Below are 16,611 nucleotides of genomic sequence, written 5' to 3'. Positions count from 1 at the left end.
AAATTATGCATCTTTTTCCTCTCTAGGTCATGGGGTAGAGAGATAGGGACTCCATCAGTACACCCTACCCCTTAGCCAGTGGCTGCTGTTGCAAGATATTGTAATTTTATGACATTTGGCTGCACCAAAGGAATATGCAGCACCTTATTTAAAAAGGCAGAATTCACCTTTCCAGTAAAGGGTTTGTAGTCCCCTCTCACAGGAAAGGGGACAGGATATTGGCTCATAAGATTTTCCAATTTACACCATAAGCAATTAGAAAGTGCCTCTGTCATTTGGCATTTACACATTTAACATTACATCATCATGCAACGCATAACGATGTGGCTATAGTCCATTTGACCAAGATGACTCATATAATGAGGATTAACTTGTTATCCTCATTAAGCCACTACAGGTTATGGAGTGTAGCCACTTAAATGAGAATTGAAAGGGATGGTATTGCACTTAAAATTCCATTAGAAAGATTTTAACAGTATTTTCTAAAAATAGCTAGTTTAAAAATGTATCACAAAGTTTGTACTAAATTGTTTTCTGCACAGCACTTGCCGAAAACATACTGGTAGGCAGTGCCCATTCACATACATCACTCATGCATTCTTCTTATGGAATTTCAAAACCACTCCAGTGAATTAATTTTAATGTCCCTTTAAGAAACACATCTACAAAATTAAGACACAAATTATACCTTCATCAGCATTTTTATCTATATATAATATTAAGCCTTTTCCATAAATTAGGGTGTGATACAATAAAAACAACATTCTAGTCATAAGAAAAAATAATGACATTAGAAAAGTCATGTTATCTAAAATACATAATTAGGATCTGCTAAAGTCAAAATTAAACTTTTTTGATTCAGATAGAGAATGCAATTTTAAAAGACGTTCCAATGCATTTGAATTATAAAAATGAGCACAGTATTTATATATAAATACAATCTGAGGCACTGACTCTTTCTGAGCATGTTTAAAGGGACAGTCTATTTGAAAATGTTTCTTGTTTAAAAAGATAGATAATCCCTTTATTACCCATTCCCCAGTTTTGCATAACCAACACATATTAATATACCTTTTACCTTTGTGATTACCTTGTATCTAAGCTTCTGCAGATTGCCCCATTATCTCAGTTCCTTTGACAGAGTTGCATTTTACCCAATCAGTGCTGACTGCTAGGTAACGGGAGTGAGCACAATGTTATCTATATGGCACACATGAACTAATGCCCTCTAGTTGTTAAAAACTGTAAAAATGCACTGAGATAAGAGGCTGCCTTCAAGAGCTTTGAAATTAGCATATGATCCTACCTAGGGTTAGCTTTCAACAAGGAATACAAACAGAAAAAGCTAATTTGATGATTAACCCTTTAATGACCACAGCACTTTTCCATTTTCTGTCCGTTTGGGACCAAGGCTATTTTTACATTTTTGCGGTGTTTGTGTTTAGCTGTAATTTTCTTCTTACTCATTTACTGTACCCATACATATTATAAACCGTTTTTCTCGCCATTAAATGGACTTTCCAAAGATACCATTATTTTCATCATATTTTATAATTTACTATGACAAAAATGATAAAATATGAGGAAAATGGAAAAAAACACACTTTTCGAACTTTGACCCCCAATATCTGTTACACATCTACAACCACCAAAAAAATCCCATGCTAAATAGTTTATTAATTTTGTCCTGAGTTTAGAAATACCCAATGTTTACATGTTCTTTGCTTTTTTGCAAGTTATAGGGCCATAAATACAAGTAGCACTTTGCTATTTCCAAACCACTTTTTTTCAAAATTAGCGATAGTTACATTGGAACACTAATATCTTTCAGGAATCCCTGAATATCCATTGACATGTATATATATATATATTTTTTTTTAGAAGACATCCCAAAGTATTGATCTAGGCCCATTTTGGTATATTTCATGCCACCATTTCACCGCCAAATGCGATCAAATAAAAATAATTGTTCCCTTTTTCACAAATTTTTTCACAAACTTTAGGTTTCTCACTGAAATAATTTACAAACAACTTATGCAATTATAGCATAAATGGTTGCAAATGCTTCTCTGGGATCCCCTTTGTTCATAAATAGCAGACATATATGGCTTTGGCTTTGCGTTTTGGTAATTAGAAGGCTGCTAAATGCCACTGCGCACCACACGTGTATTATGCCCAGCAGTGAAGGGGTTAATTAGGGAGCATTTAGGGATAGGGAGCTTCTAGGGTTAATGTTAACTTTAGTGTAGCGTAGTAGACAACCCCAAGTATTGATCTAGGCCCATTTTAGTATATTTCATGCCACCATTTCACCGCCAAATGCGATCAAATTTAAAAAAACGTAAAATTTTTCACAATTTTAGGTTTCTCGCTGAAATTATTTACAAACAGCGTGTGCAATTATGGCACAAATGGTTGTAAATGCTTCTCTGGGATCCCCTTTGTTCAGAAATAGCAGACATATATGACTTCGGCGTTGCTTTTTGGTAATTAGAAGGCCGCTGAATGCTGCTGCGCATCACACGAGTATTATGACTAGAAGTGAAGGGGTTAATTAGGTAGTTTGCAGGGAGCTTGCAGGGTTAATTTTAGCTTTAGTGTAGAGATCAGCCTCCCACCTGACACATCCCACCCCCTGATCCCTCCCAAACAGCTCCCTTCCCTCCCCCACCCCACAATTGTCCCCGCCATCTTAAGTACTGGCAGAAAGTCTGCCAGTACTAAAATAAAAGTTTTTTTATTTTTTTTTAAACCATATTTACATATGCTGCTGTGTAGGATCCCCCCTTAGCCCCCAACCTCCCTGATCCCCCCAAAACAGCTCTCTAACCCTCCCCCTCTGCATTATTGGGGGTCATCTTGGGTACTGGCAGCTGTCTGCCAGTACCCAGTTTGCAGAAAAAAACTTTTTTTTTTTTTTTGTTTTTTTTTTTTCTGTAGTGTAGCTTCCCCCCCCTCCACAGACCAACCCACACCTTGATTGATTTATTTTTTTAAAACTTTTACTCCCGTTTTTGTAGCATTTTTATTAAACTTTTTTCTGTAGTGTAGCAGTTCCCACCTGCTCCCTCCCTGTGCACACGCCCGCCCCCGGCCTCCCGTGCATGCACGCGTGTCAGTGCATGCCCCCGGTCATCCCCGCCCACGATCCCGCCACCCTCCACATCACCAGGGCCATCAATGGCCGCCACCCGCCTCCCACACCGGCTTCCACCCACCAACGAAGTAAGCCACCGATCTTCGGTGCAGAGAGGGCCACAGAGTGGCTCTCTCTACACTGGATGGCTTAAAAAGGTTATTGCAGGATGCCTCGATATCGAGGCATCACTGCAATAACCGGAAAGCAGCTGGAAGCGAGCAGGATCGCTTCCAGCTGCTTTCCAGACCGAGGACGTGCAGGGTACGTCCTTGGTCGTTAAGGGTATTTTTTTAGAGGACGTACCCTGCATGTCCTCCTCGGTCGTTAAGGGGTTAAAGTAAATTGGAAAGTTGTTTAAAATTGCATGCTCTATCCGAATCATGAAAGTTTCATTTTGACAAGACTGTCCCTTTAAGAACATACAGTGTATACATATGGGAGTCTGAGATTCACTGATGGCTGATACAGGGGGCAGGGAAATGGGAGATATTTTGAAATTTGTGAGAAAATCTAATGCTCAATTGAAATTCAGAGTAAGAGTAATTGCCTTGTCTTTTTATTATGTATTTGTTGATTGTACAATTCTACTGTATTTAATGGGCCTTTACGAATATTCACATTCTCTTCTGTCTCTTTCCTTTTAGTCTCCTGACATACATGATCTATTGTTAATTGTTTTACCTTTACATATCTTCGTATAACGCTATTCTATATCATATACATTACCTCTCAGTCCATACTTCTCATCTGTCTCTCTTCTAGGGATGGGTAAGTGTGTTTACATTCAAATTCAAATGTTAGAACGAATGTTATTGTAGAAATTCAATTTACATAATCGAATGTTGATAAGAACGAATATTTAAAAAAATTCTATTATCGAATGTTATTTACAGTTTTTGAATGTTACATTCAAATTCAAATATTACATTTATACAACACAGTTGTAGACTAGAAATAATATTTCAAATTCGAATGGGACATTTGAATGTCACATTCGAATTGGAATATTACATTTAGAAAACACAGTATAAGAGTAGAAATACTATTTCAAATTTGAATTTTACATTTGAATTCGAATCTTACATTCAAATTTGAATGTCACATTCGACTTTGAATATTACATTTCGAAACTGAATCGGATATAAATTAAATAGCTAAACATTCTATTATTCGAACAAATATTTTCGAATGTTATTGAAAAATGTGAAAACGAAAATTCAAAAATAGAATGTTAGAATGTTATAATAACATTCGAAATTTGATTCGAACGAATGAATGTATCAAATTTTGTTTTAAATATTGAATTTTTAGAAACATTCGCCTATCCCTACTCTCTTCCTCATCTGTTCTTTTTTTTCTTCATAACTTTACTTCCTCCCCACTCTTTATTTTAATAACTGTCTTCCCCGTTTTATAAATTTTCTTTCCCTTTTCCTCCTATTCCTCTCATCTATAGTCCCCCCCTATGCTTTCTATTTTCTCTTTATTCTCTCACACATTTCATTCCTCTCTCAACCTTCAATATTGTCTCTCTATCTATATAGTAGTTTCTCTTATTTTAGAATACCCCTCCTCTATTTTCTTTTTCTCCCTATTATTCTTCTCATTAAATGCATACCTATTTGTTTTAAGATTGACAGATGAGTGTTTATGTGTCATATTACATTTATTTTGTTATGCAAATATATTATCGCACTATTCTTTCTCTTAAATAAACATGTTAAAAACTTCTGCTGAATGGAGCATATTACAGAAACCATTTAGGCTATCTGCTTTTTTTTATATACTCTATCTGGCTTAGAAAATATTTCCACTGATACAGTCAGCTACCTGTTTAAATCGTATGCATTAGATCATAAGTATAGTGCTTTTTAGTTGAGCTAAAAAACAAAGCCAGATTAATGACTTGGCTCTCACTTCTTAGCTTGGTTGAGGTGATGCACTCAGTCTCTTGTGGGGGAGTGGGAATCAGTGCGCCATTTCAGCTAAAATCCCTGATGACTGATTTATGAACAAGCATTGCATCCGATCTTGAAAAAAAAGAGACAATCCATTTTTTGAGACAAGATAAGCCACTATGCTGTCAGTAAAGAAAAATTGGATGTCAGAAGAAGAGCAGACATGTCCAGAATATTACTTCAAAGCTCTATGTATGACATTACAAGACCACAATAATAATTGCCAAAGAGTTAAATCAATTTGTCCTATGCCCCAAATAGAAGAAAACTACATTTTCTTTGTACAGTTACATTGTAGAATTAAATATTTAAAATAGTTGTCATATTTTAATGAATCTGATTGGCTCAAGTAGAACTTGCAACATTTTTGTATTAAATATATGGCAGGGTGAGCATACATCCCCTTAAAGGGACAGCCTACAATAGATTATATTGTTTTAAAAGATACATAATCCCTTTATTACCCATTCCCCAGTTTTAACCAACACAGTTATATTAATTTACTTTTTACCTCTGTGATTACCTTGAATCTAAGCATCTTCTGAAAGTCCCCTGATCACATGACTGTGACTATTTATTATCAATTGACTTGCATTTAGTTTTGTGTTGTGCTAACTCTTAAATAACTTCTCGGACGTGAACACATTGTTATCTATATGACCCACATGGGCTAGTAGTCTCCTGTTGTGAAAAGCAAATACAAAAGCATGTGATTAAGAGGCTATATATAGAGCCTTTGAAACAGGCAGAACTTTAGAGGTTTAAATGTTATAAAGTATTTTAATCCAACAATGTTGGCTGTGCAAAGCTTGGGAATGGGTAGTAATGGTGTTATCTATCTGTTTAAACAATAACAATTTTAGTGTAGACTGTCCCTTTAAAGTGGACATGATAATTATAAAGGGCATCTCAAAAGCGACAGCACCCAGATAGGTGAATGCTTTCAATTCAAAAGCCATGCTGTACTGTTCATTTTTCATCAGCATTTCCTTAAAGATTATAGTCAATCTTTGATAATATGTTCAGAAGCAATACACACTGCATGCTGTTTTTAATGCTGGTGCACGGGCCCTCAAAGGATATGTGTGTATGCTGCAGAAAAGCAGTAATAATTTTTACTAAAATAATGTTTGCTGATTAAGGTATATTTCAAAAATGCTTAGAAAACAACCACATTTTTCATCGTCCATTGCAAGATGTTAATTGTCTGTGATTGTTGGGCAAGTGGAAATTTCCATATAGTCTGGTAATTTCCTTGCAGAAACATTAATTTCAGATCCATAATGTTTAGAGCTTCACCACGTCTTCAGATAGATAACATATATAAAAAAGCGCAATAAATAATTATTAATAAATAATAAAAAGTAACAAATGCAAAATGTATACAGAAAATGTACTGACATATGCTGCATATTGTAATGAAGTGACTGGTGTGGATTGAGCAGTATAATTTATGTTGGCATTAAACACAGTGCCAACAGCAAACTCCTCCTGACTAACATATCTATTACACAGTAGGTATTTTATTCCTTGCAGGTACAAAATAGATAATGACGATACTCATTTCCCAAAAAATAATTTGATAAATTGCATGATATGTTAGGTAACAGCAAGGATCATAGATTGTAAAGGGTATATAAAAGCTGGAAAGTTATAGGACCAATAGACTAAGCATTATTTCTGAACCATCCAGACTTATACAAGACCACTGACTACCTTTTACCTACATACATGAATTAAATAAAGTGTCTTAAAGACTGTAAATAATTGGTCACTATTGAAAGCAGCATCTTGCAAAATTGTTGATGCTTAGCATGGCAGAACCTGACACTGCTAAAAGATTTCATTTTGAAGCAAATGCAAACTGAAATGCAATCATTTTAATGCAGTCGTTTTAGTGCAGTTCATCCTCTGTTCAATTCTAGTGTGGTATGCATTGTTTCTTTAAAGTTAGGCACCCAATCTCTTATTTTGAGATGAATACACAAACGCGTAAACCATGAAAAAAAAACAGTGTGTCTTGCAGACATACAAAACAAGAGCTGTGATCACACTTTTAACACACACAAGGAATACCCTAGTGTAGCCAAATTATTTACACTGGCAGTCCCACATTTTTAAATGAACTATTAGACACAAATTACAAAATATGAAGTATAAAATGAATAAAACATGTACAGTACTGCATTTGTCTCCCCTCTTCAAAAAATGTATGGAACAGTTTTCCACTGTAAAACTTCCCAAAACTGAATCTCATATGAGACTTCATATTTTTCACATAGATGTTCTGAGGTCCCACAGATCCACATAAAGATTTATTGACTACAGGCCACTGTGAGAGATTCAATTAACAATTTGTTATGAATTAGAGGCAAGCTTTTTTTCATAAAGTTTTAATATATATACTTAAAGGGACATTAAACATTAAATGCTATAGTACTGAGATTATCCTTCACCTCTCTCTAGTTATGGTTGCCACCATGTTGAAATCTAGCTTCACTACATTCCATTGCTATGCTTGTATATGTGCAGCAACTCTCCATCAGATATCTGCTGTGAAACCTAGGTTTCAAAATGGTGGCACCCATAATTTGAGGGAGGTGCATGAAAAGCATTTTGTGCTTTATGTCTCTGTTGAAGGACCTGTCTAATCCACATACTCCCAATCTTGTATCCATAAATGATACAATAAATAAGATATATATATTAAAAACACACCTAGTCCTGCACAGTGCAATAAAGTCCTGTCAATCAAGATGGATTACAAGGGTGTATTTATCATCCAACATCAAAGTATATCTTAGAACAGCACATGGTTGTAGTTCAAAGTACTCTGAAAGAGAATGCTTGGACTGTACATCCTCAATATACTATTACATTTCCTTTTTAATGAATCTGGTATATGTCGCTAGTCTAACAGTAATCATAAAATAAAATGTTAAACACTCCACAATATTATGTATTTGTGCTAACTTGATACCCCTTGTTGGACACACTTATGTAAGCAATATCTCTTAAAGAGTCATTTCTTAACATTATTAAAATTAATGTTACCATCTTAAAGGGACATGAAACCCACATTTTTTCTTTCATGATTTAGAAAGAGCATGTCATTTTAAACAACTTTCTAATTTACTTCTATTATCTAATTTACTTCATTCTCTTGATATCACTTGCTGAAAAGCATATCTAGATATGCTCAGTAGCTGCTTATTGGTTGCTGCACATAGAGGCCTCGTGTGATTGGCTCAAACATGTGCATTGCTATTTCTTCAACAAAGGATATCTAAAGAATTGAGCAAATTAGATAATAGAAGTAAATTGGAAAGTAGTTTTAAATTACACGTCCTATCTGAATCATGAAAGTTTAATTTTCACTAGATTGTCCCTTTAATAAGTCTAGTTATACAACTATACATGTAAACCACTACATGTTTCTAACTGTAACCCATTAACTAGAAAAATCAATAAATACCCACAAATGTACGTACACAAACATGACTTGACTTACAAACATGACTTTTTTCGAAAATGTAAAAAAGTGACATTAATAGAAGCCTAAAATATTTAATATTAGTAAACACATCAGTAAAAAATTCCAAAACTTATATTATAAATAAAATAAAAAATATATAATTACAGTTTTCTTGGATGTCTAGGCCATGTTATGCCTTTTCAAATAAAAAAACCAAAATAAAACAATTGTTTTCAAGGAGCCCATTAAATATAGCAAGTATATTAGTAAAATGTTCCATAGATTAAAATACAAATTAAATAAAAAGTATAATTAATTAAGTAAAGTAAGTTTGGATGTTAGAGCCATGTTAGGCCCTTCTAAATAAAAAAAAGACACATAACAATTATCAAGGTGCACATAAAATATGCACATGCAATTGTTCTTGCCATATGTTACTTCTTATGGTCCATGAGATGAATGTCATTAGAGATTGTCTTTGGAACATAGGGGTGAGACCATAAGCTAATTCTGATGACTCATCAAACATATATTAATCATTCATGTCCTCAAAAAACATCTGTACTGTTTTTGACATTCATAACTGCTATTTTAAATTACAGTTAAATATTTTACAGACTTTTTTTTTTCTTGAAATGCTCTACATTTTAAATGTCCTTGATAATAATTCATGGATCTTTAAAAAAAATACACAGCATTTATTAAATATAATTATATTTAATTAATGTTGCATATTTTTCATAAAACGTTGTTGAGCAAGTTTGATAGCTATGCATATACATTGCACCTTGGCAAATGTGGCACACATACACATATATACACATACCCCCAAATACACACCATATGTTTCATCTGTCACATGTGTTATGAATGTGTAAAAAAAATTATATTTTTTCTACACGTTTTGTTTTCTATTGTTAGAAATATATTAAATCTGCTTATTATAACCAGCTAATGATTTCTAGTGTAATCTGCCTAACAAAATATGATATTCTACCAGGTTACACACTAGAGGTTATGCTATCCAAACATAAACCAGAAAAAAAGCACTATATTCATATGCACCCATAGTTATATAAGAATTACATGAGATTTACAAAACATATTGATGACTAGAATGTAAAAATGATTAACAACCTGCTTTAATTATGGCAGCAGTGCATTTAAGGGTGTTTTTATTTACCATCCTTAGACAAAAACACTAGAAAACAATTAACTGTAATTCCAAGCTATATCATTTATATTTTATGCTGCCAACATTACATCTATTCTACAGCTCAGTTATTACAAGATGTGCAGTAGTAGCCATATTTAATGAGATCTGCATATTGATTGTTCATATTCTAAAAATAAATGAATGTTATTGTTTTATATTTTACAGAAATGCACTAGAGGCCTGCATCTTACAAAAAATACGCTTTCATGAAATGTTCCTATATTTTTTTGTTTAGTGTGTGTGTGTAGTATGCAGCAATATAGTTTTAGTTTTTATGCCTAAAAAATAATGATGTATTAATATCAATAAATCTAGAAGAGATTTGGTAGGTAAGTTACTTGAAAAGGAAATAGTTATGATTATTAGAGCTTCATAAATCCTGATTTAATAATGTATTAATCTCCTGTAGCAGAAGGTGATGGTATAATTTATTTATGTACATATAAATATATATATATATATATATATATATATATATATATATATATATATATATATATAATACCGTCCATACCACACAGGATATACCCTCCAAAGGTCGTCTGCCTGGGTGCTATGATGTTTTAAATATTTCCTGTACAAATGACAGCACTCTCAGGTCTTTTTTCAAAATGAGATCAACAAAAGTCTCTTTTGTTGATCTCATTTTGAAAAAAGACCTGAGAGTGCTGTCATTTGTACAGGAAATATATATATATACTTTTATAATGCATCTTTTTAACTGAGACATTGCATGAATAAACCTCTGTGTATTCAGGTATTTGATGTAAGAACTCCTGATGTGTAATAATACAGATAGGCAATCTTTACTATTGAAAAGACTTCTAGATCATTTATGTATGCATGTATAATTGGTCAGGACAAATTTCTTAAAAATCTCCAAGATGAAAATGATTTGGACTTAGGGAACAGGCAACAATGAGATCTGGGTACAAGGGAAATGGGAAGTAGTTAAATATCTACGAACATGCAGGTGTCTTAATTGATTAGGTTTTGAAAATAAATCTCATGTTCTGACATTTAATAGGGCATAGGGATTTTCTCTTACCTTCACTGCAGTCTTTTCCTTGAAAACCAGTCTGGGAACAGTCACACATAGCTTCTTCATTCACAACTGAGCATACTCCGCCATTCAGACACACTTTGTCTTTGGCACAAGGGTTTGGTTCATCCTCCATCTTAACGTGGTTGCTAGATATAGGAGATGAGTCTGTGAAATTAACCCGAATATCCCTTATCCAGCCTTCAAAGGTACCACTGTTTTTTACTTCTGGAAATGTTAAGTATGGTTTCTGTACATCTGGAGGGATCCCACCTATAAAAAGGTTGCTGAAAACTATCATATCTATTCTATTTGATTTTACCTCTACCCACTTACTTTGCTTGTCTAGAATTAATGTTGTGTTTTTAAAGTTTCTCTTAATTACTACAGAGTGCCAGTTGTTATCATTTACAGCAAGGTCTGTCAGGAGTGAAGCAGGCTCAGCACAGAAGATGGTAAAACTCAGCTTCAACCTCCCTTCATATAATATCAGCTCTAAGAAATCACAGTATCCTTTGTCATCAAAGTAAATGATAAGCCCGCTCGACCTTTTCGTCTTCAGATTAAAACTCATCTCACTTTCACAACAAGCATTCCACTTAGGGAATCGAGTCCATTGACCTTCTGTTCCTGGAAATTCCAGGCCGCAGCCCATATCCACCATGCATCCAAGGATTAAGATCATCCAAATTATAAGGCCCCCTTGTTTAAGGACACTAGCCATGGTTAATGACTTGATGTCTTGAGGGTCCTTTAAATTGCGTATATCTTCCAGATTGACTGTAGTGTGTATCTACCCAACAAAATATAACCCTTATATTGTTTGTTAAACTATTGTAGAGATAAGGGGCCAACGTATAATATTTTTACTACAAAACAAAATAAATGATATGTGCTAGTGTTCCATATTAACAATGAAAACAGGTTTCCGAAAAACCGCTGCAATAATACAAAACAATGCAAATATAGTTTTACCATCCAAATATGGATGACCTTTTACTATTATCCGAAATTTGAACATACAATGTTGTTTTCTTCTATGTGTACAGTAAAATCCCTTTTAGGATAGATCATGGGCAAGATGCCTGGGCATTACAAAAGATGACATGAATCATCACTCATGGTGTTCTGAGTTCCTTCTCTCCAAGTCAGGCAGAAGATGATGCACTGTCAAACAGGAACAGCTATTTGACATGAAATTTTTAACAGCTCCTTTTCTTTCCTTTCCACAATAATAATGAGATCCCATTCACATTCAGTCTAATACGACCCATCTACCTGAAAATGATTTAAATGAGAGTAAGTGGATATTCTATTAAAGCTGAAAAATGAATAATAATATATAAATTGCTGCACAGTTAATATGGGGTTCTTTTTTGGAATACCGTACTTTAATAATGATTTGATCAACTTAAAATGAAACTGTTTGTACATTCCAGTTGTATGGAACTGATACCGTTAAAAACCTTACATTGCATGCACATTGTATCCACTAGAAATGATCCATACAAAGCCACCAGTCACATCCACACACTATCTCAGCAGGCGTTTGCAAGTTAAGACACCGGAGTCTTTAATTTTCACAATGTGGGTAGAATGTGAATGAATACAGAAACATGAAAGCATTAAATCAGGTATGGCTTCCTACCCTACCCTATCTATTTTTCTTCAGCATTGCAATGATCCTTGCTAGACCAAAGAAAAATCTGCTTCAGCTCATGCGCTCTCACAAATCTCCCTAAACACCCCTTACTCATCCCACATAAGGTCTTTAATCCCCATAGGAGGAGGCTCTCTTTTTTTAATAATTCTCTTTTAAATGAAAGACCCATCCACAGAATCTCTATAAAACATTTCATGCATCTTATTTCAACTGTCATAATGAATCCTTCATGTTTTCTTATGGATACCAAGAATTAAAAGCAGATCCACACACTAATAACTAACACTCATCAATAGCACAGCTGTTCCTGTAGCTCGTGTTTTCCATGAATAAGAAGGAACAGGCCATTATCACAATTAATAATTAGTCTATTCTATTGATGGTTAAATGACAATGCTCCTGAAACATCCGTGCAGACAGGTCATGCAACCTGCTAGAGATGGGAAAGTACATTTTCTTCTGCCATTGCAAGTCTTTGCATGCATTTTCCACTCTTAATTTATTGCCTGGACACAACAGCTCAGTGTCTAATTAACACCTTTTTTACAAGCAGAAACAAGCTGTAATTTATTGCACTGCATTTTGCTTTTGTTTCAGACACCTATTCCTACAATAACCAGTGCAGATGATCTGACAAATCTCCAAAATCCACAAAGTTCCTGCATCAAGCATATAACTGGTATCAGAAACTGGCTTTTTTTTTTTTTTTTTTTTTTTTGCTTTTTTCTATTAATACCCAGAGTGAGAAGTGATTCTCTAGTCAATGGATTCTGCAAACAGCAACACAAACTACTGAACTGAGAATACATAAACAGCAGTGCTCTATTACACGTCATGTGGAAGAAATAAAATAACATACAAAGTCCCAAGGGATTGTTATCATTATTTTTTACATTTTACTTTTATATACTATTCACAGATTAAAAATATAGCTAAAGGTAACAGAGATATACAAAGCATGGGTGTGTTTATTGTATGCCTGTATGTGATTTTTTTTCTGCTTATTCATAGATTCTTCAGATAATCCGAATAATACATTTAATGGACCTGCCATATCTCCAGCCCCAATAGACCAGGATCAAGAGTCACTACGCCTCCTAACACTCCTTTACATTCATATAAATTGCACGTCAATAAGCATTTACAATCCTTAGGGGGAATCCTTATTGTATAGACTTCTCTACAGTATGTGCGGGAAAGACCCAAAGAAGCCACAAATTACAGGATGATATGCAAACCCAGAACCCAACCACGCTGCAGCCAAATAGATCTGCACTTTCATTTGAAAGCCTGGGATGGGCATCATAAATCTTCCTTCTCATTTCATCGTATTTCTTTGAATCAAATTTATCCCTGCTGGAATGATCGATTTGTTACCTACAGGATCGTGTCTGCAGTTACAATGATTTTTACTTTATTTCCTCCTCTCCCCCAACAAAAATAATAATACACAATAAACAAAACAAACAAAAAAATGTACAAGATGTGCAGCTCAGCATATCTATAGAGGTGTATTATATTCCATATTCCACTTACCCCCTCCCAATTTTCTGTTATTCCGTCGCATAGACATTATGAACACAACATCCACAAATTTAGCAAGTGCTGCATGCACAAATACCTTGTAGAGCCCTTCTTTATATACATCACTGCATCCAACTTGCAATCTCTGCTCCATCAATATGCTACACGCACCCAGCCCTGAGCATCAGTCACACATAGAGACATCAGACACACAGGCATCAGACACACAGATTTATCATCCTATTCTTCCAATAATCCGATGTAGGTTTTTACCTGCAATGGCTTTTCCTTAGCTTGTAATAGGTCTTAAGTATGTGTCGGTCAAGGAAAATTGCCTAGGTCTTAGGATGTAGGATGAGCTCTGCCTTTTCAGCTGCTGTAGGCTTGTGCTCCTGTCTCCAGGAGTGAAGGAGGGGCTGTGGAGGAGGGCTCACATGACGCCTGCTGCTGTCCGTCTGCAGACTGAGGCGGGGTTTTCCTGAGCTCTGCAGCACCATGGACAGCATCTGATTTTCATACCCAGTCTGATTTTGCTACCTGCTAACTGAGCATGCTCACTAGAAGCAGGGGATTCTGTCAGATATTCATACCTTGCATACATTGTATTGCCCTCAAAGTGCCCTAGGTTTTTACTTCCATATACAGGTGTTTTATACGTTATCACTGAGTCTTAAAGGGGCAGGTGGGGGGTGTATTATACGTTATAAGCAGTACAATTGTCACTGAGTCTTAAAGGGGCAGGTGGGGTGTATTATACGTTATAAGCAGTAAAATTGTCACTGAGTCTTAAAGGGGCAGGTGGGGGTGTATTATACGTTATAAGCAGTACAATTGTCACTGAGTCTTAAAGGGGCAGATGGGGGTGTATTATACCTTATAAGCAGTACAATTGTCACTAAGTCTTAAAGGGGCAGGTGGGGGTGTTTTATACGTTATAAGCAGTACAATTGTCACTGAGACTTAAAGGGGCAGGTGGGGGGTGTTTTATACTTTATAATCAGTGCAATTGTCACTGAGTCTTAAAGGGGCAGGTGGGGGTGTTTTATAAGTTATAAGCAGTACAATTGTCACTGAGTCTTAAAGGGGTAGGTGGGGGTGTATTTTACGTTATAAGCAGTACAATTGTCACTGAGTCTTAAAGGGGTAGGTGGGGGTGTTTTATACTTTATAAGCAGTACAATTGTCACTGAGTCTTAAAGGGGTAGGTGGGGGTGTTTTATACTTTATAAGCAGTACAATTGTCACTGAGTCTTAAAGGGGCAGGTGTGAGGGGGTTATACGTTATAAGCAGTACAATTTTCACTGTCTTAAAGGGGCAGGTGGGGGTGTATTATACCTTATAAGCAGTACAATTGTCACTGAATCTTAAAGGGGCAGATGGGGGTGTTTTATACGTTATAAGCAGTACAATTGTCACTGAATCTTAAAGGGGCAGATGGGGGTGTATTATACGTTATAAGCAGTACAATTGTCACCGTGTCTTAAAGGGGCAGGTGGGGGGTGTTTTATACGTTATAAGCAGTACAATTGTCACTGAGTCTTAAAGGGGCAGGTGGGGGGTGTATTATACGTTATAAGCAGTACAATTGTCACCGTGTCTTAAAGGGGCAGGTGGGGGGTGTTTTATACGTCATAAGCAGTACAATTGTCACTGAGTCTTAAAGGGGCAGGTGGGGGGTGTATTATACGTTATAAGCAGTACAATTGTCACTGAGTCTTAAAGGGGCAGGTGGGGGGCGTATTATACGTTATAAGCAGTACAAGTGTCACTAAGTCTTAAAGGGGCAGGTGGGGGTGTTTTATACGTTATAAGCAGTACAATTGTCATAGTCTTAAAGGGGCAGGTGGGGGGTGTTTTATACTTTATAATCAGTGCAATTGTCACTGAGTCTTAAAGGGGCAGGTGGGGGTGTTTTATACGTTATAAGCAGTACAATTGTCACTGAGTCTTAAAGGGGCAGGTGGGGGTGTTTTATACTTTATAAGCAGAACAATTGTCACTGAGTCTTAAAGGGGCAGGTGTGAGGGGGTTATACGTTATAAGCAGTACAATTTTCACTGAGTCTTAAAGGGGCAGGTGGGGGTGTATTATACCTTATTAGCAGTAGAATTGTCACTGAGTCTTAAAGGGGCAGATGGGTGGGTTTTATACTTTATAAGCAGTACAATTGTCCCTGAGTCTTAAAGGGGCAGGTGGGGGTGTTTTATATGTTATAAGCAGAACAATTGTCACTGAGTCTTAAAGGGGCAGGTGGGGGTGTTTTATACATTATAAGCGGTACAATTGTCACTGAGTCTTTAAGGGGCAGGTGGGGGTGTTTAAACGCTATAAGCAGTACAATTGTCACTGAGTCTTAAAGGGGCAGGTGGGGGTGTATTATACGTTATAAGCAGTACAATTGTCACTGAGTCTTAAAGGGGCAGGTGGGGGGTGTTTTATGCGTTATAAGCATTACAATTGCCACTGAGTCTTAAAGGGGCTGGTGGGGGTGTATTATACGTTATAAGCGGTACTATTGTCACTGAGTCTTAAAGGGACAGGTGGGGGGTGTTTTATACATTATGAGCAGTACAATTGTCACTGAGTCTTAAAG

At 35.7% G+C, this 16,611-nt stretch overlaps 1 protein-coding gene across 4 annotated transcripts in view; it reads right to left on the bottom strand.

Annotated features, from left to right (window-relative positions):
* Positions 1 to 14,406, bottom strand: part of NRXN1 (neurexin 1) — a 2,027,363-nt gene extending 2,012,957 nt beyond the window's left edge. For all 4 annotated transcript variants that reach the window (XM_053712207.1, XM_053712206.1, XM_053712209.1 and 1 more), the window contains exons 1-2: positions 14,291 to 14,406; positions 10,837 to 12,108 (exon numbers count right to left, since the gene is read on the bottom strand). In XM_053712207.1, the coding sequence (XP_053568182.1) occupies positions 10,837 to 11,554 (718 nt within the window). In that variant the 5' untranslated portion in view covers positions 11,555 to 12,108; positions 14,291 to 14,406. The remainder of the gene's footprint in view (positions 1 to 10,836; positions 12,109 to 14,290) is intronic.
* Between the last annotated feature and the right edge of the window lie 2,205 nt (positions 14,407 to 16,611).

Source organism: Bombina bombina, chromosome 4 (assembly GCF_027579735.1).
Source record: "Bombina bombina isolate aBomBom1 chromosome 4, aBomBom1.pri, whole genome shotgun sequence".
Classification (NCBI taxonomy): domain Eukaryota; kingdom Metazoa; phylum Chordata; class Amphibia; order Anura; family Bombinatoridae; genus Bombina; species Bombina bombina.
The sequence above is the reverse complement of the archived record's forward strand: the minus strand, read 5'-3'. Positions and strand labels throughout refer to the sequence as shown.